This window comes from Phyllostomus discolor, chromosome 5, assembly GCF_004126475.2.
Source record: "Phyllostomus discolor isolate MPI-MPIP mPhyDis1 chromosome 5, mPhyDis1.pri.v3, whole genome shotgun sequence".
Taxonomy (NCBI): Eukaryota; Metazoa; Chordata; class Mammalia; order Chiroptera; family Phyllostomidae; genus Phyllostomus; species Phyllostomus discolor.
The window spans coordinates 170,287,288-170,315,224 of record NC_040907.2 but is presented as its reverse complement, the minus strand read 5'-3'; the positions used below and the strand labels follow the sequence as shown (position 1 = coordinate 170,315,224).

Sequence of the window (27,937 nt, the reverse complement as noted above, 5' to 3'; positions counted from 1 at the left end):
GTGCCCGCTCATTCTCGTATCCGCCGCCGGGGCCTTCACACCGCCTTCCTTAAACCCGAGACGCCCTTCACGTCTCCCAGCGCGGCGTGCGTGCCCCCGGACGCCTCGCCCATGGCTCGCCGGGCCAGCCGTCCAGGGCCGCTACCATGAGGCACTGCATTAACTGCTGCATCCAGCTGTTCCCCGACGACGCGCACAGACAGCGGGCCGGCGGCCGCGAGGGCCCCCGCCCGGGTCGCCAGGAGGGCCCCGCGTGCCAGGGAGAAGACAAGATCGTGTTCTGCGTGGACGGGAAGCAGATGAACTTGCTCGCCGTCCTCGAAGTGCGGGCCGAGGGGAGCGAGAGCTGGGGCGGGCTTCTGCGCTTCCGGAAGGGGAAGCGATGCAGCCTGGTCTTCGGACTGATAATCATGACCTTGGTGACAGCCTCTTACATCCTTTCGGGGGCCCACCAGGAGCTGCTGATCGCCTCGCCGTTCCGTTACGGACCCTTCCCCAGCAACCCCGGCTGGGTGGACGGTGAGAGCCCGGCCGAGGCCAGGGAGCCGCACCACCAGCCCCCGGTCAGCAACATCTCCTACGTGAAGGACTACCCGAGCGTGAGGCTGATCATCAGCAGCATCGCTGCCCGCATCGAGTTCACCACCAGGCAGCTCCCGGACGCAGACGACCTCAGGAAGCAGGAGTCGCACGTGAGTAGCCTGCTGCTGGTCTCTGTGGACCGAAGGCTTCCTTTTCTGTCCCCGTCTCGAGGGGAAATGTCTCCAGTGTAACAAGGGTCATTTGACATCCTTGCGGACCAGGGCGCACCGGGGAGAATGCTGCCCGCTGACAATGTTCACACCAAGAAGGGAGTGGGTGGCACGAAAGGGTGCAGCCAGAAGTGATGAAGGATGACCCCCCTCCTGATCCTGTTGCTGGACTTTTTTTTTTATAATTTTTAAAAAATATTCATTTATTTTTTTTTAGAGAGGGAAGGGAGGGGGAGAGAGAGAGAGAGAGAGAGAGAGAAGCATCAATGCACGGTTGCTGGGGGTCATGGCCTGCAACCCAGGCATGTACCCTGACAGGGAATCGAACCTGGGACACTTTGGTTCCCAGCCCGCGCTCAATCCACTGAGCTACGCCAGCCAGGGGCTCCATTGCTGGACTTCTTGTTGGAGACGTCCTTGTGGCGGTTAAAGCCGCTTTTACAGATCCCCATCGTCCAGCTCCTCCTCCGTCCTGGTTAGTGTTTGTGGCTCTGACGGCCATGAAATACACAACCAGGAAAAGAGATTCCTTCTGTTTCATTAGGCCGTCTGTCGTGTGAGCGTGCGCCGTGTGCCCAAGATAAACCGTGGCAGGATGAGTTTCGATCTGTCCTTTACCTTCCTTTTCCCCGAAGCTTATTTTTATTTTGGGATGAGAAAAACTCATGGCCCTTGGCTATCGACCCAGTCTCGCATGCCGTTAGCCTTTCGTCGCTGTCGGGGGGTACCTCAAGCTCGAACGCGGGCGTTGAGCGTCAGAGCAGAATCCCGCGGCGGGCCGAACGTGCGAGGGCTAACGTCTTCCCTCCGGGCGCCTCCCCGTGTTTTCTCTCCCGCTGCAGATGTTCTCAGTGATCCCGAGCAAATTCCTCCCGAGCAGCAAGAACCCGTGCTGGTACGAGGAGTTCGCGGGCCGGAACACCAGCGACCCCTACCTGACCAACTCCTACGCCCTGTACTCCAAGCGCTTCCGCTCCACCTTCGACGCACTGCGCAAGGCCTTCTGGCGCCACCTGGCCCACGCCGGGGGCAGGCACTACCGCCTGCGCTGCCTGCCCGGCTTCTACATCATCGGGCAGCCCAAGTGCGGCACCACCGACCTGTACGACCGCCTGCGGCTGCACCCCGAGGTGAAGTTCTCCGCCATCAAGGAGCCACACTGGTGGACAAGGAAGCGCTTCGGTGCGTGAGACCGTGGTCCCTGCCACCAGGGGACCGGTAGCCCCGGGCTTCTGCCTCCATCACTCACTCCTGCCTTCTGCTCGCTGAGGTCACTGGGGTCGGGTGGGAGCCAGGGAGAGCCTGCTCTGGGCCAGGCGCTGTGCTGGGGCCCCCGGGGCCAGGGAGATAAGAAAACCTGGAGACACAGAGATCAGATCACTCCTTTGCCTGCGGTCCCAGGCAAACACCCGGTGGGCTGGAGCCCAGCTCCCCTCCACCCACAGAGCACTGCTAAGCGCCAGCTGTGTGCGGGGCAAGGGGCAGGGTGCAGAGCTGGCAGCTCATCTTATCCAGCAGAGCCTGAGAGACAGGTGCCCAGTGGACGTGGGCCCTGGGGCTGTCCGCTCCCAGACCTGAGCCTGTGCCACGGGCCCCTGCCCTGGGAGGAGACCGTGGAAGGAAAGGCGGGCGTGTGGGCCAGGTTCCGCTCCCTCTGGCTTGGCCAAGGGCCCGTCAGTGTGCCGGGTGGCTGCTTTGTTCTCTCACACCTGCCCCACCTGTCTCGAGGCTGGGATGAAAACCATGTGGACACGACTCTCGGTGACGCTGCTCACGCCACCCCTCTTTCCCACGGGGCTGACCACAGACCCGGGAACACAGCCCGGTTTCCGCCCCACCCAGCCGGGCCACCCCTCAGCCCTTGGGTCACTGTTTCCGCTCCTTAACCTTTTCCCTCTGCCAGGAGACGGCTGGTCACCGGGGCTCAGGGAAGACCAACGCCAAAGTCTGGGGAGGCCCGAGGGCGTTTTCCTGGTACAGGACCAGCTTGCGGAGAAGGGAATCTTAAAAGTTTCCCTTAGCGGAGCCCAGGTTTAGACCAACGTTTTGTGGGTTTTCTGACAAACCATCGACTTACCCCTTTTGCTGTTCCTTGGAGGGGACACGAGTATAAACGTGGTTTTTGGCGTTGGGCAGTGGCAGCCGTGGGAGCCAGGGTGTCACGTCCATGCTCCCCGTTCCCTAACGGACACGGGGTACCCCCCCAACAGGGAAGAGGGAAGCCCGGGCCGTGCCTCTGGAATCCGCATCCAGGGTGACCTTGAACCTCTTGTTTTGTCCACGGGCATCCTCTTATATGTCCCATTAGCCTCGGTAGCTGTGCTTTAGGATTCTGCCCCACCCGTGTGGTTATGTGGTTGATAAACCTGCAAGTGAAATGTACCCACGTTTAAGGCCGGGGACCAGGGGAAGCTGCACGGGGCCGCTGCCAGAATAACTCGCGTTTAACCCGAGCTCCCGCCGGGGGCCACCGGTACTCCTTTCGGCTCGGGCAGACGGGCCACTGGATCTCACAGGCTGGGACAGCAGTGTTTAACCTTTTCCATCTCACGACGCATGTGAGCTAATTGCTAAAATTCTGCAGCCCAGCAACACACAGATACAGTTTGCCGACCTGACGAAGAACAGGTATAGTGTGGATTCGTTTGCACCGGACGGCGACTGCTGTGTTGGCCGTTGCCGTTTTTCACTGTGAGCCCCTGAGGGGGAGTGAGGCCCGTGCCCCCCCACACTGAGCGAGTGGCACACAGGCCGGAAATCGTGGGGCCAGGAGACGGAGCTACAGGCGCACGTGGCCTTTCCTGGCTGACGCGCTGCGTGCGTCCTGGAGACCACTGCTGTCCAGGCACTGCGGGGTCTCACCCTGTGCCCGTGTGTTAACCGGCCCCCGATTCTCCGGCCCTCCAAGCAGGTGCGTTTCTCGTTCTTGAGCAGCTGTGACACCCTTTTAGTTGCCACTGTTCTGCCTCACCGTGGTGCACGTCACCCCTGAGGCTAATGGGTTAAAAGAGGGCAGCCCGTCTGTCTACCTGCTGCCCCTCCTGTGGATGGGTGGGCGGAGCCTTGGCTGCTGCAGCCAGCCCGTGGGTCCCTCTCGGCCCCTCCCCAGGAGGCTACCAGCCCAGCAGGGGCGGCGTGGTCCCCAGTAACTCCCGCTTCTCGGTTCTCATAGGAATCGTTCGCCTGCGAGACGGGCTGCGGGACCGCTACCCCGTGGAGGACTACCTGGACCTCTTCGACCTGGCCGCGCACCAGATCCACCAAGGGCTGCAGGCCGGCTCCGCCCAGGGGCACGGCAAGATGAGTAGAATCATGATCGGTAAGGCCTCCTCCGCGAAGCTCCCTCGGGGGGCGCCCCTCCCGCCCCGGCCCGGGGCCCAGGCCCAGCTCTGCTCCGCCCGCCGGACGTGTGCAGGACACCTGCCCAGCATGCCCTCCCCACCTGGCCGTCACGCTTACCCTTCCAGAACACGTTCACCTGCACGGTCTCTAGGAAGCAGAGACGTCAGCAGACTTTTCTAGTTCCACGGAGACTCAAGGGCACCTGAAGTGGCTTTTTTTTTTTTAAAGTTGCCATTTGTTTGTTTTTATTTTCACTAAGCACACGTGCATCTTTAAATGATAAGCCTGTCTCAGTCTGGGTGGGGGATCCTGAGTCAGTGAACCCATGAACGTGGCCGTGTGAGCCCTGGCGGCCGGAAGCCGTGAGGTCAGAGGGCCCCCCCTGCCCCACCTTCCCCCTGAGACTCACCACCCTCACTCGCCCCGGCTGACTGCTTGTTGTGGGGAAAGTGCAGCCCCGGTCACCCTAACGCCTTTCGGTCTCCTAAACGAGGGGGTTTGATGAGTGACTGTTCCTTTAATTTGCAAGAATGTTTTATTAAAAGCGCATCTGCTTGCCCTTTGTCTTGGGCTCCGCTCAGGAGAAGACATCTGTCCCCTGTGTCTCCTGAACGAGACAAGCCTAATTGCCCGTTTTGCTTAAATTGGCAGGCAACCACGTTTTAAAATTTTCCTGAAGCTAGTGCATTTTGATTCTCCAAATTCAGTGACTCCGTTAGCGACTAGGGGGAATTGTGTCAACCGTTTGAAAGATGACCCTTTACTTATGCCTCTCTCGTCCAAGGTGCCTGAGCTCTGAATTTATTTTTTGTTTGAATTTTAGCTCAAAACCAAGTCCTGGGAGCATGTGAGATCGCTCCCCTCACCACTCACCGCTCGCCCCCTGCAAGTGTACATTGGATACTAGTTATATTTTTGCAAACTTGGGGTCCATACACTCCAAACCCAAAGTCCAATTAATATTTGACAGTGACCCTGCACGCCTCTGGGAAAATCTCATTTTCTTATGAAAGAGCTAGAAATGCACATCCTAGGGCCAGGGAAGGGAGACTATAAGATAGTGAATGAAAAAGGCAAGCCTCAGTTTAGTTTCCTAATTTCATTCCCATCCGGATTTAAAAAGGAAGAAAAAGGACAAACGTGCTACTCTGACATTTACCCAAAGCCGAGTGCGGCAAGCTTTACGGCCGTGGGGAGGCCGGAGCAGAGCTGGCGTCCGGCCCTGCCTGTGCCGCCGACCTGCTCTGTGCCGCACGCCAAGCCCCTTGTTGTGGTCCTGGCCTCAGTCTGCACGGCTGTCAAATGGGCTTGTGGGGCCACATCCGTTCTGGGCTCCTCCCAGTCCCGAACGTGATGCAGCTCTGCTCCAGCTTCCTCCGGGTAGATCCTTGGCAGGACCGTAAGGGTCTTCCTTCATCTCAGCCCACAGGGCCGGACAGACGGGGCCGTTCCTCAGTGGTCTGGGCTAGTGGCCGGACTCACAAAGGGCTCCCGATTCGGGGCTCCAGACACGTGGAGGGGTGCCTGCCTCTGCTCTCCTGGCCCCTGCTCCGCCCAGTCAGAGTGTGCTCAGGGGGCTCCAGTTGCTCATTGAATTGTTGGTCTTTGTCCAGACTGTACGAGGTTTGGGAGAGGACGGGACTATCTGTCTGGTTTCCCTGACCTATGCCTGATGCCAGGTACAGTGCCAGGCATATATTAGACACCAAATGAATGCTTTCTGGATGGATGAAGGATGGATGGATGAAGGAAGGATGGGCAGGTGGATAGACAAAAGCTTCTCTGGTTGTAGAACCAGTTTATTCATGAGATATGACAGAGTTTGTGCCAATTTAGGTTTCGATACTTGCCTTGTCCTAACAGTCCGTAATTCACTGGGAGTGGAATTCTCACGTTGGAAATTCGACTTGTGTTTTCTGTATGCTTCAGCATTTCTCATAAAAAAAATGGAAAGAAGAAGAAAGACCAGAACAGAAACCCTCCCCTGGATGTGGTTGCACCTCCCAAGGGCCAGAGGGCCCTGCTCAGCCCCGGTGCTGCCGTGCTGCGCTCACCGCTGGTCGGCGGGATCGAGGCCGCGGGTGCGGGCTTTTCCTGCACGAGTGACTTTGAGATGTAGACACATTTGTGCAAAATGGAAACGCAGCACATAGTTGATTGATTTTCCTTTCTTTCCAAAATGCTGAAGATTGCCCCCCCTCCAAAAAAGGTCAGGGAATTGGTTCAGGGTTCCGAGGGAGAGATGCTGAGATGTCTGTGCCAGCCTCGCCCCGTCCTCGAACATTTGATGTTGTCGAATACTGCATTCACGCAGAGCGTGGTAAACGGGACTGAGCAGCACCTTCTGCTCCCTCAGGCCGGACTGGGTGGGTGCAGACTCACTGGACACAGGGCCTGAGACTGAGGTCCTGGGAGGAGCCCCACCCTCCCCCCGAGCCTCCCCCTTGTATGTTTCTGGGCGCTCGCCTGTGAGACTTTAAGGCCAGGCCGACCCGATTGCACCCCGTTTCCTGGTGAGCACCGGCCTCCCCAGCCACCTCTCCACTCCTGATGCTCCTGGGAGAAGCCATCTAGCCCATTCTCAGTGGGCCCTTACAATGCCGCAGGGCTGTGCACCGTGTCCCGGGGAGGGCAGCTGGAGGGGGCAGGCCCAGCGTTGCCGGGGCCACCTTGATTTCCAGACGGAGGCCCTCGTGGAGAGGGGCACTGTGGCGGTTGGGGGGCGGGGCGTCTCAGCCTGCACTTCCCAGAGACCAGGCTGCCGGCATGGCGGACCGGCTCGCGCCCTCGAGGCTGTGTGCGGGGAAAGCCTCAGAGCCAGGGCTGCCCCCCCCTCCCCCGCCGCGTGGGAGCCCAGCACTCGGCGCTGCTCACTCCCAGCGTCCTCTGCTTCCAGGGGAGGCCAGCGCCTCCACCATGTGGGACAACAACGCCTGGACCTTCTTCTACGACAACAGCTCGGACGGCGAGCCCCCCTTCCTGACGCAGGACTTCATCCACGCCTTCCAGCCGGACGCAAAGCTGATCGTCATGCTCAGGGACCCCGTGGAGAGGTGAGCCGTCAGATGTGCACGTGTTTTTATTTTTTGGGCGGGTGGGAGGGAGGAAGAGGGAGAAGAGGCAGTTTTCAAAGAACAGCCTCGCTTCTCAACACAAAGAAGATTGTGCCCCCCTCTCTCTCTCTCTTTTTGAAGTAAACAAGCTTAACTTGCAATGTTAGTGCTATTTCTTATGTAAATATTATTCTTGGGGCAATCTTTGCTGTGTCTAAACAAATCCTGGATTGCTTTCTTGGCCATCCTGACCCTGGTGCCTGGTCTTTAGCCTCTGGCCCATCTGTGTGGGGAGCTGTGGGGCACTGTCAGGAAATGACAAACGCCCCTGGAATCTCTGCGGGGTTTAACTCCTTGCCTCCCGGCTCGATGGATGGGTGCCTCTGTCCTGCGGGCTCCGCGTGGGTGGGCGACAGCTTCCACGGAGAGACCAGCAGGAAGAAGAATGACGGGCAGAGCTGCGGCGTCCTAAGGAACGGGGGTGGCCCGGGGTGGACGAGGCAAAGCAGGCGTGGTATTGAATGGCGTGGGGGTGGCCCGGCCAGCGCCCGGGGAGCTTAAATCACGGGAGACGCCTGCGGGGATGACAGACTTGCAGGGCTGCCAGGACGTTCGAGTCGTGTCGTCCGATGTTCCATGACCGACTCCACCGAAGAGGGCTCCGCGTCCCCACCCAGGATGGCCGGTCCGGCTCGGTCCAGCTCTGTGGGAGCGTGCTTCCCATTTTGGGGCCGAGTCTGTCTTTGGGGGGTCCGTGCACGGGACCCGTTTCTTTCCCACTGAGCTCCACAGACCGCATCTAGTGGTTCTGAAACGGGACACCTCCCAGATACTGACGGCCGTGGCCGCGCCCTCGGTGCCTTTATTTTCCTGGTGACCTCTTGTCAGAGGTTGGATCGTGCCCTCCAAAAAGACATGTTCAACTTCTAGCCCCTTACCCCCAGATGTGTGCATGCGGCCTTGTCTGGACGTAGGGTCTTTGCAGATGGACTTGGCTGAGATGAGGTCCCACTGGACTGGCGTGGGCCCCTAATCCAGTGATTGGTGCCCTTAGGAAGAAGAGGGGACACAGATACACATGGGAAAGAAGGCGGTGTGACGAAGGTGTGGACTGCGGTGACGCAGCTACAAGCCAAGGAATGCCGAGGGAGGGCCGCCAGCAGGCACCAGGGGCTGGGGGAGGGGCACGGCGCGGACTAGCAGACTGTGGCTGGGCGCGCTCACCTGCTTCCAGACTCCTGGCCTTCGGGATGGAGAGAATCAGCTCCTGCGGCTGTAGCCACCAGTTCGTGGTGACTTGTCCCAGCGGCCCTCAGACACAAATACAGCCCTGATCCCTTCCAAGGGGGCACACATTCCTGGTCCCATGTCTTTGCCCATGGAGACAGAAGACCTGTTGGTTGTGGGGGTGTCGGAAAATGCACTGGAAGACTGCCTTTAAAAACACCCGTGCCCCCCACCCCACCCCAGAATGCCGTTGTTTCCGCACGCTGGACTTCCGCCCAGACCGAAGCGTGGGGTGTGTGTGGCCGCAGCCTCACCTCTGGTCCCTCACACTTCACACTGTTGCCCCCGAGGGCTGTGCCTTAAAGTCGAGCCCCAGACGCCCCTCCCTGAAGCTGCTCCCCCTGCGGAGCGCTCAGAAGGGCCCCGCTGCTGTCAGGGGGGGCTGGTCAGAGGGGAGCTGGACGGTCCCCTCCGTCTCTGCTGCGTGGTCCCCTTGCTGCCACATCACCCGGCACGCCCGCCTGCCGCAGACGGCTTCCCTCGGCCCGGGTGTGTGCCTGTCCTCCGGCCTCGGGGCCTCATCCTCTCCGGCTCCGCAGCAGCCCTGACCCCGGAGCAGCTCCCACATCTGCCGGCCGGTTCCCACGCTCCGAGGCCGGAGCTTGGCCTGCCGCTCCTGGCGTGGGCTGGCCCCCCTTGGTCGGGAATAGCTGACACAAACCCGGGGGGCCCTCGGGTACACATGAGATGAAACCGCCGGCCTGGACAGGAGAGGCCTGATGACCCTCTGACCCCTCGCCGCCCTCGGAGGTGTCCTCACAGTGGCCCCGCCCCTCCCCCAGGCCACCCCCAGCTGCCGTTCTCGGGGTCGAATGTTGTCCTGGGAGTGTGCTTCCTGCTCACCGCAGGTCTTCCTGTCACGTGTCTGTCTAGTTCCTCATTCTGAGGAAGGTCACCCAGCACTTTGACCTCAGGGGGTCAGGTGAAAACCACAGCCGGTTGTCACTCCCTGGGCACAGGGAGGGGGCACCAGCCTGCGTTTGGGCTGGGTTCCATGGGTGCGGCCCCGGTCTGGGCCCTGGGGGAGCGGGAGCTCGCGGCCGGCCGGGGAGACAGGCGTGGCCGTGGCTCTGGTGGTCTGTGGGTGCGGTGAGCACAGGGGGAGAATGAGCTCCTGGTGGGAGGGAAGTCAAAAGGCCGCTCAGGAGGAGCCGAGGCCAGGCTGGGTTTTGAAGGATGAGTAGGAGTTTGCCAGTTAAACGAGGGGGGAAGGGAGCCCGGGGGGAGAGAAGCATCCTGAGCAGGAAGAATGGAGAGGACAAAGGGAGTGCCTCCGGCTCTGTCCCGGAGCGTGGAGCCCGGGAGGGAGGGTGCATGGCTGCAGCCAGCATCAGGGAGCCGGCCCCCTGCTGTGGGGGTCCCCTGCCATGTTCATCACCTGCGGCCTCAGAACAAGTCACCCAGAAACATGGCAGATCAGAAACAGTTTGCCAGGGTCAGCCCCTGGCCCTGCTCTCTCAGGGCCTCAGTGTCAGCATCTCGTCTGTCCCAAGGCTGCCATCAAGGTGTCACTAGGGCGGGGTCTCATCTGAGAGCTGTATGGGGGAAGCATCAGCTTCCCACTCTTGCATTTGTTGGCAGAATTCAGCTCTTCAAGGGCTGTTTAAAGGGGGGGGGCTGCGTTCTTGGCTGGCTCCTTACGGCCTTGTCCCCGGGCCTCGCCAGCACGTCTGCCTGCTCCCCCAAAGCCAGCCAGAGACAAAGTTCAAAGACTCCATCCTCGGCAATCCGATCACTGGAGGGACAGCCCATCCCCCTTTGCCACATTCTGTGGGTTAGAAGCAAATGACAGGGCTCAAGCCACGCTCACGAGGAGAGTACAGGCTGTGGATTCCAAGAAGCGGGCACCCTGGGGACCTTCCTGGAAGTGCCCTGCCACCCTGGCTCTGTCCCTCCCACGCCCCGGTCCTCCAGGAACTGGGGCCTTGCAGCCAGGGAAACGCAAGCAGCCAGGGCGGCACGGGGCATCGCGGCGCAGGTCTCCGTGTGCATGGCGGCGTGCGCGTGCACGGTGGCGTCTGGGTCCGTGGCGGCATCCGCGTCCGCGGCGGCGAGCACGTCCGCGAGCACGTCCGGTGTGGGTTCCTGACAGCAGCAGCTGTCCCGTTGCTCCTTAAACGTTTGTAAGGATGTGTAACAACAGGAATGTCTTCTTTTTAGAAACCCGTGACTCATGGCCTACCCGAAGTCGCTGGCTCGGCTCCCGTCCCAGCCAGCAAGGATGATAAATATAGGGTGCCCGGGTCGCTGTTGAAGAAATGCACACTGAAGCCCAAGTTCCCACAGTCTAATTGGGTGCCGGGCCATTAGCCACGTCAGCCAGGCCGTGACCTTGCGCTTCTGCGACGGGGAGAGTCCCTGGGTCGCTTCCCTGCCGGCGGGACCGGGCCAAATCGTTTATTTCCTTTTACAGAATGGCTCGGGGGGGGGGGGGGGGGGGGGGGGCCGGGGGAGGGGGTGCTTTCATTCCTCGATTTAGATTCACCTTTGCCCTTGACTTCGAACATGGATCAAAGGTAGAGGGTTTGCAAATGTTGGCATTGTTCTCGCAATTAAATCAGTCGCTTTGAAGCTTCCAGAGAAAGATGTCAGTGGTGAGTCCCCTTCTTTTTCGGGGGGAGAGGAGAGGATCCGTGCGGAGGACGGAACTGGGGCCCAAGCAGCATTCTTGTGCGTTCCTCGGTGTGAGAAATAACGACAATTTAAAACGCAAGTGATGCGTGCCTTGCGCTACATTGCCCAGTTAATTGAAAAGAAGCCCCTAATTGCAAGTGGAATTTCTCATTTAATTTGATTCCTAAGTGGAGAAGACAGCTTTTCAAGGCTTCTCCCATCAGCCTCCTGCCTCTTCGTTTCTGAGACAGTGGACGGTGTTTGGGTCCCCAGGTCGGCGGCTCTGAGAGTCCCCACGACGGCACGTGAGACGCGGCTGGGGGGGGTGCCGACCCCTCTGACGCGGTTCACTGAAGGGACTTTGGGAGAGTTGTCACATGCCGTCTGTCAGGGGTTTTACCATCTGTATTTTGGGTTTCATTCCGCGTGTAGTCAGAATGCCATGGGCAGAAGCAGCCGCCACAGGAGCCTTTGTTTGTCACGTTTTATGGTTATGGTTGTGGCTATGGTTAGGGTTGGGGTTGTGGCTATGGCTAGAGTTCGGGTTAGGGCTATGGTTATGGTTATGGTTGTGGCTATGGTCAGGGTTAGGGTTAGGGCTAGAGTCAGGGTTAGGGTTAGGGTTATGGCTATGGTCAGGGTTAGGGTTAGGGTGATGGCGATGAGTCAGAAGGGAAGGAAAACTCAGCTCAGGGAGGAGCGAGAACTTGATTGTGACCCAAAAGCCTCGAGCCCTGGAACCCGGGGTGTTCTGTTCTTCATCTGCTTCTATAAACTGATTTCTGACAGCCCCGGGACCGGTGAAATAATCAGCTTGTGACGGTGAGCAAGGAGCGAAAGGAATGAGGCCCTTAAGGACCGGCCTTCTGCAGTCGGGCGTGTGGACGAGCATGAGGGGCAGGGGCCGTGGGCTCGTGGCTTTCGCTCCATCCCCGGGGGGTGGGGTGGGGTGTGGGGGTGAGCAGGTTGCGGACCAGGGTCATGGCAGTAGAGACACCGCCTGGGGGGAACAGGCGGTCTGCGTGTGAACCCCAGATCTGCCGCTCGCTGGCTGTGTGACCTCAGGCAGGCTACTAAACCTCTCTGTGGCACAGGTCCTCATCGCTGACGTGGGGGACATAGTCCTACCACGAGGGCTGTGAGAATTACATGACAAGACAAATGGGAAGTATTATCTAATTATTCGCATTATTATTAGGTCTCCGTAGTTGTAAATAATCATAACGATATGCAAGCTGAACTTTCCTCGACGTGCTAGATGCAGTGTATACGCTGGCTGGAGAGTGGAGTCCTCCCGTCTGCCCTCCCGGAGCCTGTCTGGCTGGGGTGGGGACAGCCCTTGGCGAGGTGACCCAGCAGGACTGGGCACCTGCCGCAGCCCGGCTCTGTGCTGCGCCCTCCCCAGGCTTGGCCTCCTCTGAGCTTCGCGAGCATGCGAGAGGCTGAGGCGATGTGCTCTCAGGTCAGGCGTGTGGGCTCAGGGGGTTAAGGAAACGAAACACAATCCCCTGGTTCGTAAGTGGCCAGGCTGGGACTCGATCCCACGTCAGTCTGGCTGAGGAGCGAAGGCTGTCACCCCTAGCGTAGGTCGGATCCCTGGATGCAGACTCTGAGACAGCGATCTGTGTGCAGGAGGGTCATCGGGGTCCATGTGGGGCCGCCCCTGTGAGCTCTGGAGCTGGGATGGCCCTTCAGAGTGGTCCCCAGTGAGACATCTGCCACCCACCAGCCCTCGGCTGTGGTCTGCTCTGGGAGACCAGAGCGGCTCTGGAGTGTGGCCGCTCCTTTCAGAGGAGAAATTTCTGGGAGGGACTGGACTGTGAGCCTTCACCAGGATGACCCCCCACGTTTGCAAAGGTCTGTGAGTGGTCAGGACCCGGTCTGCACGGGCGCCTAAGCCCGGACTTGGCTTATTCTCCCGTCTCCCCGTCAGAGAGAGCGAGACGGCGACCCTGGGAAATGCCCAGCAGGCATTGCAGGGGCTGAGTGGGGTGGACGCTCGTGGGTTCCCGCTCACCTCTGGAGAATCTCTCTGGCTACTCAGCCGGTGCTGAAACCCTTCTGCAAACAGCCCGGCGTCTCCAGGTTGAGGAGGGCGGAGTTCCCTCTGATTTGCAGGAGGATCAGGAAGCCGGCGGTCCCCCGCCCAGGTGGATGCATTACTAAGAGAAACGATCTCAAGGGGGAATTAGGAGAACTCCCCCGTGGGCAGCAGCTGGAGCGGGGAGAGAGGCCGCTGGAGCATAAAGGTTGTGACAACAGCTACAAATCTGTTTCCGCTCCCCTGACCCGGTCCAGAACTCCCTGTCACCTTTTCTCTCCAAGGCTTTAGAGGATTCAGAATTATAAACTGTCACCTTGAGGAAGGCTGTGGCAGAGGGTGTCTAAGCTGCTTCTTCATTTTCTGGTGCATTCAGGCATCCTGCTTCCCCGAAGCTGGCTGCCTGGGTGTCTCTGACACGCCTTTATGTACAGGGCCCTGCAGGTGGCATGAGGTCATGTGCATGGGCTGAACTGTGAGCCGCCCACAGGCCAGGGGGTGGCCTCTGACCTCGTAGCCAGGGAGAGGTGGCTGTGGCCGGGCCAGCTCGGCCTGTGATGCCTTCTTGGAGGCTGTTCAGTATGGCCACGTGGTGAGAGACGGGCTCTTGCTACTGGCGGGAGAAGAGCCGGCATGCCGAGGATCGCTGTGCAGTCCCTTTGTTTCTTGGGGAGTGTTTACAAAGCCATTGGCAGCCCTGGGTGTCCTGCAGGATGGTTGGCGACGGGTGCTTCTGCGCGGCGAGGGCCGCTGGGAGACACACCCATTGTTTCTCTGTCTGCAGACTTTTGGAGGTGAGGCCATGCAGATGGTCAGGCTCGGGCGGCGCGTGGCGTCCACTCTGGGCCACCAGGTGCAGTTCAGGGAATGGGGGGTTGTCACATCTGGGCCAGCTCCAGGGGGACCTGGGACCCCGGCCTGGTTGTGCTGCTGCCTCAGCGAGGGGCGGTGGCCTTGTTTCCCCTCCAGACACCTGCGCCAGGGCCCCGGATCACGTGGAAGTGCTCTGCGGGCCACACCAGGCTCGTGGGTGAAAGGGACGTTTGGTGTGGCCCCGAGAGGTTCTGCCTTTCCTGCCACGGACGCTTCCCAAGGGCCCAGGATTAGATGGCGCGGAAGAAACACATGCACTCCAGGGGAAGAGGAGACCACCCCCAAAGGACCCCGTGAACCAGAAGCTTTGCATCCATTGGAACATTTTTAAAAAATATTTTATTTATTTATTTTAGAGAGAGGGAAGGGAAGGAGAAAGAGATGGAGAGAAACATCAATGTGTGCTTGTCTCTCATCCGTCCCCCACTGGGGGACCTGGCCTGCAACCCAGCTATGTGCCCTGACTGGGAATCGAACCAGCAACCCTTTGGGTCACAGGCCCATGCTCAATCCACTGAGCGACATCAGCCAGGGCCCACTGGGACGTTTTAAGCCTGAACCTGATGTTCCTATTTGGCTGAAAAGGAGCCTCACCGGTGTCACCCCCATGTGTGGTCTCAGGTGACGGGACGTTTGCTCCAGGTGAGCTGGCCTGGCCGGTCCTGCTGCATGGTCCCCGGCGAGGAGATATTCACGGCTTGTGAGCCCGTGGGGGGCGGGGAGAGCCTCCTTCCTTCTTCGTTACATGGACGTTTTTCCTTGTAGGAAGTGCCTATATCTGACCGTGACTGATGGCCCCGTATCAGAACTCGGGAAGTTATCGATCAGTGATTTGAATCTGGATGCCAGCAAATGGAGAAAAATGAGGGGCTGCTCTGGCTTCCGTCTCTGTAATCACAGGTGTGACGACCCTCCAGGGGGCCACAGAACCATGCAGTGTCATCGAGGGGGTTGGTTAATTGGAAGACATGATGTGCCTGCCTGTCAGGGGCTCCAGGTTGGGGAAACGTCACTGTCCCTTGTGTGTCATTGAGAAGCTGGCTGGCAGCCCTGGAGGGGTGCAGAGAAGTGGGGGCCGGTGTGGCTCGGGGGCCAGCCAGCCCAGGAGTGGTCAGCTGCACCCCGCTGTCCAACACTTCAGCACCTCCCCCTGCACCCCATCTTCCCTCCAAGCATGGGTCTCTGAGAGGCCCCATTTGAGGAACAGTAACTGGAAAAGATGGCACAGCTCAAGGCTGCTGAGGGCCTGCACTTGTCTGACTTGAACTTGACCCGGCAGCCTGTGTTTCATGCACCTTGTGGGCTTGGGGATCTGCCTGAATTTCAACATCAGCCCCTCTGGGAACAGATAGATTAAAAGCAATAGCTTCTTTTCGGGGTGATGAAAACGCTAGGAAGCTAGACAGTGGCGGTGGTCCTGCTACTGAATTGCTCCCATTAAAAGGCTGAGTTTTAAGGTATATGGATTATATCTTAACTCAAAAATGTTACAAAGAAACATGTTACAAAAGGAGGAGAAACCCTCCCAGGGAGAGGTCTCTCCAAACACGTGATGTCTGAGCTACAGAGTCCCTGCCGTGGATGGGGGGGGGGGTCTCCCAGCGAGTCCTGGAACCACAGCAGACAGACACCGGGACCCCGCCCGGCCACTCTAATGTCCCGGATGCCCGGCGTGGTGTTCCACTGACGCACCTGCGTCTCCCGGCCCCGGCAGTGACGTCCCTCGAGTAGCGACCCTGCGTGCTTGTTTGCGGCTCTGTTCCTACACGCTGTAACTGCGTTCGTCTCCTGTAACTCATTAGGCAGTTCTGTAACGGAATTGACTTTTGCTTCTCAACCACTCTGCACCTGAAACAGTGGAAACAGCACAACAAACAAAACCCGAAACGTAGTGGCTCAGGTGGCCAACACCCCCTCCAGCGAACCGTGGATTTGGCTCCTCCCTAGACTGTGAAGCTGGGGGCCACGTCCTCTCGGACCAGTGGGCTTTGGGCCTGGGTGTGCTCAGGTCCCAACCCTGAGACTCCTGGGCCGTGTGACCGTGGGAATATTCTTAATCCCTCCAAATTCGTTTGTCTCTTAAGCCAGGCTGATGACGGTCGGTGTGCAGCTCCGGGGCGGGGGTCGTTGTGAATGAGGATGGAGGGTGTGGAGAGGGACAGCCCCCCCGTAACCACGGGGCCACATCAGGGGTGGGTGCTGTGAGCATTCGGGGCACTGGGCCTGTGCAGCACCCACAGGAGCCTGGCCTGGAGGGGGGCCCACGGAGCCACGCTGCCCCTGTTTCCGTGGTGGTCTGTGTGCCCGCCTCTGCTCACATGGCCTCAGGGCCACGCCTGTCCGTGCCGTTGAACAAACTCAGACGTGGCCTTGGGGTGACCTTCCACATTTTACATGGGGTGCCCTCAAACTCTGCCGATGCCTCCCCTTTTGTCCCTGTGTGGAGAGATGTGGTCTATTCCCAGAAGCAGCGGGTTGGGGAGCTCCCCCAACACACACGCCCACTCCCACCCTCCAGGGGTGCTGGGGCCCGGGACCCCGCTGCACCCCCGGGACCCCGCTGCGCCCAGCAGGGAGGCTCAGGAGCAGGGCCGGGCGTGCCGGCTCGGTCCCCCCCCCCCCCCCAAGGAGCCTTCTAAAATAACTGCAGCACAGAAGGCCCAGAATGCATTGGGACTTATATTTGGAATTGCCGTTGGAAACAGTCTAGGCCAAATGTAACACCCATCTGTTGGGGATGGCTTCCGAGTGAGAGAGTGAGGTGGTGTTGCAGGAGCTGGGGCGGCCCCCGGACTCAGGGCTGGCTGGGCGTCAGGGTCCGAGGGCCCTCACTCCGCCTGGGGCCTCACCCCCTCCAGCCCTGGGGTCTCCTGCGGCTGGGGCCGCTCACTTCATGCTGGACCGCCCCAACCGAGGCAGTTTGCCTTGAATCGAACCAGCCTTTCTTCCTGAACCTTCCATGGACGGGGCTGTCCTTCAGGGGTAGGGGGCCGATCTCCCAGCTCTGGAGAGGCGCCCTTCCCACCGAGCCTTGTTTACCGGCTGGAGCAGCCTTTCTCCCTCACTGTGGCTCCCCTCCCGGCACCTGCCTGCCAGAGTATGGCAGACGGACACCCTCCCACATTCTCCATGCCTTGCCTCTGTTAATGCATCCTGAGCTTGCATCAGTGGGCCTGCGGTCCTGTGACGAGTATGACGAGCCTGTGTCAACTAACCTTTTGTGTGCTTTCCCTGTGGCCTCTTCCCCCCTCTGCATCCCTGCATCGTTGATTTTAAAGACAAAACACTGATGCCTGTGTTTATGTCTGCACGCCTGAACTCTAATCAGCTGCCTGCTCCAGTGGTTCGAGGTTCATCTGGATGCTTGTCCTTGATACGTCTGCTGTCCTGGGTATTTTCAGAATGGTTTTAACCCATCGATGGCTTTCACTCGCCCCAGGCCATTACCGACTCTTTCCCCCCAGAGGGTAGTTGTGGGGAAATCCTGGCACTGTTAACGGCAGACAGTCTTAACTGAAGCATTAACCCAATTCTACCGGGGGCCCCCAACACGCCCCCTGGAAACAAGAGCTGGTGTTTTGCTTCTGCTGTCCTTCCTGTGTCCCTGGGGGAAAGCTGGTCGTGTGGCCATCATCCCTGCACACTTGGGACTCCTGCCAGGGCCCAGGGCGGGAGAGAGGTGTGGCCTGGAACAGCTCTGCAGTCTTCCTGAGAGTCTGGGTTCCAAATCGCTGTGGCTTTCCCAGGTGCTGTTGTACCAGTGACCGTAAACTTGGTGGCGGCTCAAGACAGCAAGATTTATTCTTCCATAGTTCCCAAGCCCCACGCCGAGGGGTCAGCAGGGTCGGGGGCTCCGAGGGAGTGCTCCGTGCGTCTCCCCGGCTTCCGGTGGCTTCCGACCACCCTTGGCGGTCCGTGTCTCCAGTCCCCGCCTCTGTCGTCTCCTGGGCTCCTCCCCATGTGTCTGTGTCCCTTCCTCTTCTCAGGAGGATACCAGTCACTGGGTTTAGGGCCCACCCTCCATCCGGGATGTTCTCGTCCGAAGACCTACAACATCACAACATCTGCAGAGACCCCGTTTCCGAGTGAGATCCCATTCCCAGGATGGGGGCGAGGACTTGGGCGTATCTTCGGGGGACTCTACAGAGTCCCCACGGGAGGTGGCCATTACTGCGGTGAACGAAGCTCCTGTTTAGACGTTTGCCCACCAAGTGGGGCGTGACGGACTGGTCCATACAGCCAAGCATCCCAGCACGAGGTGGCTTTAGGGAGTCCCAAGGCCCCCGCCCACTCTGTGGGCAGATCCAGGGTCCCTGGGGCAACCGAGGCGCCAGGGACAGTGTGCCTCATTCTGGCCTGGCTCTGAGAGGCCGTGCACCTGAGTCACAGCAGGCGGGGCCCTGAGCTCACTCACGGCCCCCCACACGGATGCACAGGAGTAGTCTGGCCGAGTGGGGCGGGGCTTGCCCGGTTGAAACGCTGGGCACGTCCCAGCTTCTCCCCCGAAGTCCTTCCTGGTCTCTGAAGAGTTGTGCGGGATCAGCAGATTCTTCACAAAGTTACTTTATTTAAAGTGGAGGCAGCTCTAGGGGTTCTTGTTTTATTTATGAGCCAAATGCCTACAAGAAATGCTATTACCGCAAAATAAACTCTCAGTATGGAAAGCTTAAGTGTTGGGGTGGTAATTTATAGGATGGCATTCCAGGTCCACCAAAGAGTGGGGATCGTTCTGTGGGAGGCTCTGGTGAGAATTGTGGACTTGGGTTTCCTATGAAAAACAGATTTTGAGTCCTGTCTGCGGTGGCTCGGTGGGTGGAAGTGCTGTCCTGCAAAGCAAAGGGTCACCAGTTCGAATCCCGGTCAGGGCACGCGCCTGGACTGTGGGTTGGGTCCCCAGGGGTGGGGCCTGTGAGCGGCAGTCGACCAATATTTCTCTCTCACGCCCATGTTTTTCTCCCTCCTTTCCCTTGCTCTAAAATAAAAAAAAAGGAAATAAATAAAAACAGGTTTTGATGACAGTTTGCGGGCGCCTGGTACCCGAGTACGGATAGCGCTCCTGGGGCCGAGCCACACCGACAGGCCTGGCACTCGCTGTGCGAGCCGGGAGTGGGCCCCGGGTGCCGTTGCCCTCGGCCCGCACGGCTGAGCTGCACTTTGGGGTCCACGCACACCTGGTTTTGGAGTCCGTGCATCAGCCTTTGAGGTCCCGCTGGCTATAACTGACCTGCGGTGACGGGCGTTGTGTTTCGGGGTTGATGGATGTCTTGTGTTCAGGGAGGGAGGACGGCGGGGCTGGTGCTGGGGACACCGGGGGCAGGCACACGGAACGCCAGCACTGTGCTCGGGGAGTTGGGGTCTGGGGGAACCCCCTCCCCGGTCCCCGAGCCTCTCTCTACTGGCCCATCTGGAAGCGAGTCCTCCTGGAGTGTCTGTCTGACCGGCCGAGGTGCACAAAGGCCCTTGCAGGGTGTTCGGATTCGAGGCGACCTGTGGGCAGATCGCAAACACCCAGCAACCCCGCAGGGTGGCCTCTGTGGGCACGGGCTGCGGGTGATGTCTGAAGGGCCGTGTCCAGGACGCCGTGCCAGGGCCCGCGGGGAAGGAGATCGGGTCCCCGAGATGTGATCGGAGTTCTCACCATCAGTGAGTCTCTGTGTCCCGCTGTGACCCTGGCTAGGCGTGAGGGGTCCCGGAGAAGGACCACCTGTGGCTGACCTGTGCGAGGGTGCCGGCGGTTCCTACAGGAGTGGGCGTGGCCCGGGGCTGGGGACAGCACCTGTGTTTCTAAAAACATGAACTAGGCACATACAGGCTTGAGTACGCACGGAGCATTTCTGGGAGGGTGTTTAAGAAACTGGTAACAATGGTCCCCCTGGAGAACCTACCAGGATTCTTCCTGCAGGCGTCACCGGGGGTGGCGCAGGGTGAGGGGCCCGATCAGATGAGGGGGCGGTTTGGCTAACCCTGGGCGATGCAGAGACAGACACCCAAGTCCGCCCGCTGAGGCCGAGCGGAGAAGGAGGTTTGGAGGGGCCCCAGCAGCGTTTGGTTGGGGAGAGCCCGCCAGCTCCCGTGTGCAGCCCCGTGTCACGCGAGGTGGGGTCCGTAGGAAGAGGTGCATGTGTGGCGAACATACAGGCCCCCAGGGGTGTGCGTGCCTGGGCGTGTTCGCATGCTGTGACTAAACGCACGTGGTGGGGACTCCCGATCCAGAGAGACACATCTCGTCATGTTCTTCTTCACGTTCGAACGCCTGTGGAAAGGACCCGAGTTTCAGGCAGAATTGTCGTACTGCGAGAGCCGCAGCTGTTCTCCTGCTTCTTGCCTCCGACAGAGGAGGGGGCATCCGGAAGAAGCATAAAATTTGTGGCCTTTCTGCTGTTGTGCAATTTCCGTGACCTGGTGGTGTTTCGAGTTCGAGGTTACTGTGACAACAGCCGGGGCCTGAGGGGGCAGGAGAGGACAGAGGAGAAGACCGGTGGGGGTGTGTCTGGGGCACCTACAGACGTGTCCAGGAGAGCCAGGGTGGCCCTGGGTGGGGGGGGGCGGAAGGGAGGAGCAGGCAGGGAGGAATGTAGGGAGGTGGCGGGTCTGCAAGGCAAGGAAACAAAGAGAAATGCTGGAGGGTTTATTTTTTTAAGATTTTATTTATTTATTTTTAGAGAGGGAAGGGAGGGAGAGAGAGAGAGAGAGAGAAAGAGAGAGAAAGAAACATCAGTGTGCGGTTGCTGGGGGTCATGGCCTACAACCTAGACATGTACCCTGACTGGGAATCGAACCTGCGATGCTTTGGTTCACAGCCCGCGCTCAATCCACTGAGCTACGCCAGCCAGGGCTGGAATGCTGGAGTTGTAATGGACAAGACTGAGTCAGGTCTCTGCACGCTGGTTTCCGCTGCTCCTCTCTTCTAATAGCGTGAGTTCCCACGCACTAGTGGTAAAAGTGTCGGTTCGTTTCGTCCGCAGGCTGTACTCCGACTATCTCTACTTCGCCAGTTCGAACAAGTCTGCGGATGACTTCCACGACAAAGTGACGGAGGCCCTGCAGCTGTTCGAGAACTGCATGCTCGACTACTCCTTGCGCGCCTGTGTCTACAACAACACCCTCAGCAACGCCCTGCCCGTGCGTGCCCCGGGAGCCTGGCCCCACGGCGGGCGGGCGGGCGGGCGGGCGGCTTTGTGGGGACGGTGTCAGGGGTCGTGCATGGGGATTTTAGCGTATAAACCCAGAGGAGCATTTTCATGTGGGGTTGGCTGCCTCCCATCCCCGGCCTTTGCGCTGGCGGCTGATCAAAAACAAATATGCCTGAGCGTCTAAGTGCGGAAAACTGAGGGGCCCTTTCAGCTGGCACCCTGCCTTCCTCCCCGCTGATCTCCCGGGAGGAGGGTGCTCTTAGGAAGATTACCGTTTAGCGAGCTTTGGGCACGAACACGCCGTGCAATTAGCATCGGCAGACGCTTTGAAGCCCGGCTCCCAAGCTGTCTTCACAGTCTCCCCAATGGTGGGTTGTTTGGTTGGTTTAAAAAAATTACCCACCCGGGACTTCCAATGCTTCTTTGACAGCGTCTCAAAGGAAAAATAGCTTCTTTTCTTTTCTCTTGTTTGCCTTTAGGAATGTAGTTATACATTTCTGTTTAGCTGTACAGAAATGGCATTTTTTTAAAAAAACTGCAGATAAGCTGGGAATGGTGAGTTCAGCATGTTTCGCTCAGGGATGGCCTCTCCCCCGGGCAGCACCCTGGCTTGTCCTGGGCACCCTTCCGGCAGGCCTGGTGCGGCGAGCGAGCCCTCTCCTGCGAGGCCAATGCCACCTGCTTGGGACGTGGTTCACGAGCCCTGCTCTGCCGATCCTGTCACGTGGGAGGCACGGACAGATCTGCTGGGGTCGCAGGCTGGGAACCCCAACAAGTGCGTGGGGTTCAAGGTCAATGGGTTTTACTCCCTCCTCCTTGTTACCGAGGCCGCCCGTGGGAGGGCAGGTGCAGCAGGTAGGGTTCCGGGTTGCCCTGCTGGAGTTGGTAGTTTGGCGGGGATGTGGCAGCCAGGGCACAGGTAACCACAGGATGCAGGCGGTGGTGCCGGACGGGGAGAGTGGCCTTCGGAGCTGGACAGCAGTGTGGGTTCAGCCCCTGGGTCGGGCCTTTACTAGCTGTGTGGCTCTGGGCCGTCGTCTTGGCTTCTCTGAGACGCATTGCTTCCTGTGAAGTGGGCGTGTCAATGCTGCTTTACCAGGCTGCCGTGCCACTTAAGGAAGGAGGGGTGGTTCATCAAAGCGTGGCGGGGGAAAACCGTCTCTGGCCTGGGCCCGGGACTTAGGCGGACAAAAGCAGACTGGCGAGAGAAACACCCTGTCACCCACGGCCAGGTCAGCAACAGGCTGCCCCTGCCTTACGCAGTCCCATCCTGTCACAAACTCCTGGCCCCTGTCCTTCTAGAAACTTCTCGGGTAGCAGAGGCAGGCTCTCTGGAAGACATAAAGCTTACCAGCCCAGAGAAAACTGAGAAGCTCTGCAAAGCTGATGCCTTAACGAGAGCACGTTCTCCCAGGGGTCCGTCCGTTGGAGGCGGCCCACTCGATTTCCGAGGCTGCGAGTCCCCCTTCTCCACGGCTGCGGCCCTGTGTGGGGTCTGGTTGCGCACAGCTCCGGAGGCAGCCCATGAATTTGGGGACAGCTTCCCCTCTGCTTGTTTTCCTACCTCTGCGGCCTCCCACGCCGTGAGAGGGGTGACGAATTGGGGAAGGAACGGGAAGATGCAGCTGGCAGTGGCTGCCGGTGTGGTGTCGCACTCGTCCTCGTCTGGCTGCCGCCAGGGTGTTCAGCAATTCCACGGCGAGACCGACGAGCCGGGGCCCTCGGTCGGGTGCGGGATGGGATGATGCAGGGCCATGGTCCCTGCCCTGGAGGAGCTCCAGGTGGAGCTAGGAAGGAGAGGGAGTGTGATGCGGAGGTGTGTCAGCCTCAAGACCTGGGTGGGAGGGCGGGGCCTGGGGAAGTGGGTGTGTAGACCCCTCCCCGGATTTCCACACTTGGGGAATTCAGGGACGACACGGGACTATGAAACGGGATTATGAGTCAGGTGACAGTGCCAGGCAGATGTTGCTGGGGCGCTGAACTAGGCGAGGTGGGCAGGCTAGAGGGAGGCAGAGGGGAGCCGAGAATGGCACAGGGGCCACGGGTCCCCGGGGAGAGGGGCGGGAGGAGGGGCTTCTGGGGGGAGGGGACGGGCTGCTCTTTCTTGGAGCTTTGCCCGGAGCTTAGGGCCAACTACAAAGTTGGCAGGGACAGTCCCCGAGACTGCTGTCTCTCTGACAGCATTTGCAAGTGGCAGGGGTCCCCCAGACCACCCCCAGGTTCAGTGTTTCACGGGGAGGAGTCACAGCGCACAGCAGGTGGAGGCTGTAGTCATGGTTACGACTCACGTCAGGGAAAGGACACAGACTGGAATCAGCCAAGGGAAGGAGCACTCGGTGGGGGTGGGGGTGTCCGAACTCACAGCTTCCGGCTGTCCCCTGAGGCAAGGGGCAGCGTGAATGCCTCCCTGCCTCTGGGCAAGACCGCGACTCAGGGGGCTGCGGGCCGGGGAGGCCCACCGAGGCCTTCGTGTCCAGAGTCCTCTCTGGGGCTCCATCACTCACTGCCCGAGGGGGTGACCGTCGTCTCCAGTCCCGCCTGGAGGTCGGGCTGATACCAAGAGGTGCAAAGGCCCTGTCAGAACTCACGGAGTTGGACCGGCCCGTGGCCAGGTCCCCCCGTTGCGCAAAGACTCCCACATCAGGCAGGACGTCCCGGCTGGCCCAGAGGTCACCTCCGGGAGCTGGAGACAGAGGCCAGGCCTCTCTCTGGGGGAGGTTAATTCTTCGCACCCAGGCTTGTCACTTGCCACAAGGGAAGGCCCAGCAGGAGGACGAGGACCGCTCTGCCCCGCCCCCGCCACTTGTGCGGGTGCTTACATTCCAATGTGCGGACACCCTCACGGGCCTGGAGGCCTGTGGGGCCCCAGCAGCAGCGGCTGCCTCACCTGGCTGGTCCTCGAGGTGTTTGTAGGTGTTCTCTGTGGCTGTCGTGTGCTGGGCACAGGAGCAGAGATGGCCAGGATACTGTGCAGAGAACATTTGCACCTGTAGTGTCTCTTCCACTGGCCTCTTCCCCGATCGCAGTCCTGACTGTGCAGTGTGTCGTGGGGCTGCCGACGGCGCCGCCGTGAGGAGGAAGTGCCGCCCCAAGTGGGGATCTGCACGGGAGGCAAGAACGCGTGGCATCTGACGTCTGGCGTCTGGAGACAGCCGTCTGCTCGGATGGACCCCTCTTCGGGGCTGGTCCATGCGGATGGGCCACGGCACTTTGGGAAAAGTGCCACACGGTGCCAGTGGGGGTGGGGGCGGCTACTCCTGGGGTGACGCCTGCCCCCCTCTCTGCTCCCAGGTGCGGCTGCAGGTCGGCCTCTACGCCGTGTACCTCCTGGACTGGCTCACCGTCTTCAGGAAGGAGCAGTTCCTGGTCCTCCGCCTGGAAGACCACGCCTCGGACGTCAAGCACACCATGCACCGGGTCTTCCAGTTTCTCAGTCTCGGTACGAGCGCCACCGGGCCGGAGTGCCGTGTGCGCTGGACACTCTCGGGGCCACGGGCAGACTCTGTGAGCCGGGCAGGGCGGGCTGAGCTGGGAGGCCACTCCGCCTGTGTCTGTGAGCCACCAACTGCTCTCCGGGCCTGTGCGTGGTGTGGGGGGGCGTCCCTGGGGAGGAACTGATGGCCCCTCATCCGGGAGCCTACCGTCCACTGGAGGGAGGGGACACGCTGCGGCTCTAACACCTGGCAGGATGATGGGGAGGGTTAGCCTGGTCACAGTGGGTGCATCCAGGTGACCTGGGGTCCCAGCGGCTGAAGGGAGCGTGGGAGGGAGTAGTCCGAGAATTGAGCCTTGGGGGTGGGCAGGATGTCGGGGGGTGGCTGGGACCATCCTGTGCTGGCCCCAGGGCCCGCAGGAGGCATCGGACAGGGCGTTACATTGTATCGAGTGTGGGGGCCCCTGGGATCTGAGCCACAGGGCCGGGCTCGGGCTGCTGGGCCTGGCCTGCCATCACCTTCTCCTTCTGCTAAGGCCCAGGCCCGCTTCTCTCTGACCTGGCTCCCTGCACCCTCCAGCACGAGCGAGCTTGCCTTTCGTCCCCAGCATGCTCGGTTAGGCCAGTTCTGCTCCCTCTGCTCCACACACCGAGGCTGTGGCCAGACCCCGAGAGCCTGGGGCCAGGAGGCCTGGGCCTCGAACCGGTGGCAGGTGACACTGGTGCAGGGCTGACAGTCCAGAGGGCCGGTGTGGAGGCATAGCCTTGGGCGGCCGTCCTACTGGCCCACTCCCGGGTGGGGGTCCCGCCGGTAGGGTCTCTGGGCACAGACAGTGCCCCTCCTCCCCCTCCCCACGGCCACTTCACAGCAGGGCACAGGGTGAGCCACGGCCCCGCCGTGGGCCCTGGGCATCCGCAGCCTGCAGTAGGCATGACGGTGGGCGGGCGAGTCGGAAAATCTGTGCAGGACTGTGTCTGGCCAGTTGTGCGGGGGCCCGGGGACCGGCTGATGGTGGCTGTGGGAGCCCACATGGATGGGCAGTGGGGAGAAAGCCAGGCGGCGAGGTTCGGGGAGGCGGCAGCCTGAAGCACTGGGGAGCCTCCGAGGGCGGGCACCAGACACGGGCCGTGGGGCCTGCGGCTTTGGAACAACACTCCATCTATCCCCCACCCTTGGCAGCTCCCTGGTGGGCCCAGCCCAGGAGCTCGATCTCCACACACACTCTCGGGGTGCGGGGGTGGGGGGGTGGGGGTGGGGTCCCCGTTCCAGTCCGCAGCCCGGCTGGGATGCCTGCAGCGCGCCTCCGCCTCCCGCCGGCCCCCCGCCTCACGGGCCTTCTCCGTGCCTTGCAGGGCCCTTGAGCGAGAAGCAGGAGGCCCTGATGACCAAGAGCCCCGCGTCCAACGCCCGGCGGCCCGAGGACCGCAGCCTGGGGCCCATGTGGCCGGTCACGCAGAGGATCCTGCGGGACTTCTACGAGCCTTTCAACGCCCGGCTGGCGCAGGTCCTGGCCGACGAGGCCTTCACCTGGAGGGAGACGTGAGGCCCGGCCCCCGCCGCCGGCCCGGGGCCTGCGGCTTCGCTGTCACCGTCGTTTGAAAGCCTCCCTCTGAGGGGAGCCACCGTACTCAGAGCCAGGAGGGAACCCCGAGATTCGAGGCTTCCTTCCCTCCCAGGCTCGTGTGGATTGGGACCTTCCAGAATTTCCTTTGCGACGTCTAACAGCCCGCACCGGCCCTTCGCCACGCTCCTCCGCCCTGGGCCGCCGGGAGCCCCCCTGCTGGACGGACCGCCTTCTGTTCCCAGCCCTGCCTGCCCGGGGCCCCTGCTCCTGGGGTGAGGCTGGAGGGGACCCCTGGGGCCTGGCACTCGACTGCTCTGGGGTCCGGCCGAGCACACTCGAGGTCATGCTGTGGGGCCCGCTAGCTCTCCCCCATCACATCCAGTTCCGGAACATTCTGTGGCTCCCTACCCGCCTGGCAGAGATGGAGGTGTTCTCATCCCCCCGCCCCCCTTCACCCCACAGTCAGCCCTTCGTCCCTTCAGAGACGAACCCCGTGGCCTCTCGGACCGCCCTCCACTCTGTTCTCCTGGACTTGGGTCTAACACAGAGGGTGAGACAGGCAGCGCGCCAGCCGGAGCTCCCCTCCTGCCTCTTTAGACGTTTGTTCGGTGTGTGATTGGAACAGGCATTTGTAACTGAGGGGGCGACCGCCGCTGTTCACGCCAGACTGCGCGACTTCAGGGCACCCAGCGCTTCCTGGGGATCTGGGGAGCTGGACCGCCCTGCGCACAGGGCCGAGGAATGGGGGGGGACCTGACGTTTCGGTCTGGCCGCCCGGGCTCCCTGGCTCTGCCTTCCCGTGGGTGAGCCTGGGACACTCCCCCCCCTCCACCCGCTCCACCACACGTGGCCACGGCCCTGGCTCCGCCCACAGACGACAAGGCACCCCTGTCCCGACTCAGAAACAGCTCACGGGCTGGCCTGGGGCCGAGCGTGGCACGCCAGGGTTCTGCGGGGACCTTGCCAGGCCGCCTGGCCGCTTGCTTTCCCCGTGGGTGGGCTCACGGTCTGTCACTTCCTGGAGGTGATGGGCAGAGACCGACGGGAGCCCGGGGCCCCCTCAGCACACAGCCCCACGTGGGAACCAGTGATGCTGTGTGCTGGCGTGTTGTCGGGGGAAGCTCCCTGCGCAGGCACCAGAGCCCTCGCTCACGGTCCCGGACACCGGGTCAGAAACTGTCGACACCCGTCGGCACTCACAGGCGTCAGCACTGGCCAGCCTCCAGCCACAGCCTCGTCCTTCTGCCGTGCGAGTGGGACGCACCGCCCGTCCGAGGGCGTGCGGGGGGCTCTCGGGGCGGGCACGGCCCGGCTCTTTCTGCCACGGAAGGGGCTGTGCGTCCTCAACACCCGCTTTCAGGGGCAGCCCCCGGCCCTTCCTCTCCCGGCCGGCCCTTGGAGCACACGCGTGCACTGGGGAACATCACGTCAGTGTGTGTGCGTGTGTGTTTGCAGCACGTGTGTGTGCACATGCGTGTGAAGGAGGGTGCCTTTTCTGAGTGGGTGCTCGACAGTCCCATGGGTGGCGAGGCAGCTCACCCTGGACGCAGCCCTTTCACGGAGTCACGGAGTAACCTCTCTGCCAGCCACCTTGTCACTTCCACCACGTGCATTGCGGCCCGGCCCCGCCATAGCTGCAGGGGACTTTCCTCACGCACTCCTATGCATGTGACTAACATGCAGCCTCATTCTGCTTCTTACAGAAGTACCACGGACGGTGTTATTTCCAATATTATTTGGTGTATTGTACAGGCCCTTTCACACACGCCGGCCCACCCGTCTTGTGCCCGCCGGTGCCACCAGGAGCAGTTTCCGTCCAGGGACCCTTCTCCGAGGGCGATGCCT

General features: G+C 60.8%; 1 protein-coding gene across 1 annotated transcript; it reads left to right on the top strand.

Moving 5' to 3' along the window:
- Positions 1-26,687, top strand: CHST15 (carbohydrate sulfotransferase 15). The gene is made up of 7 exons (XM_028513230.2): positions 1-692; positions 1,595-1,934; positions 3,925-4,071; positions 6,991-7,147; positions 20,927-21,083; positions 24,386-24,533; positions 25,881-26,687. Exons 1-7 carry the CDS (start codon positions 147-149, stop codon positions 26,069-26,071), a joined length of 1,686 nt encoding a protein of 561 aa, XP_028369031.1. The 5' UTR covers positions 1-146; the 3' UTR covers positions 26,072-26,687.
- The last annotated feature ends 1,250 nt before the right edge of the window (positions 26,688-27,937 follow it).

What these genes read in the sequence shown, in the direction of transcription:
- CHST15 (XM_028513230.2), top strand. Translation starts at nt 147, where the DNA reads ATGAGGCACTGCATTAACTGCTGCATCCAGCTGTTCCCCGACGACGCG. An exon ending in GTGGACAAGGAAGCGCTTCG is followed by an intron (nt 1,935 to 3,924) that starts GTGCGTGAGACC and finishes CGGTTCTCATAG; the next exon opens with GAATCGTTCGCCTGCGAGAC. An exon ending in CTCAGGGACCCCGTGGAGAG is followed by an intron (nt 7,148 to 20,926) that starts GTGAGCCGTCAG and finishes TTTCGTCCGCAG; the next exon opens with GCTGTACTCCGACTATCTCT.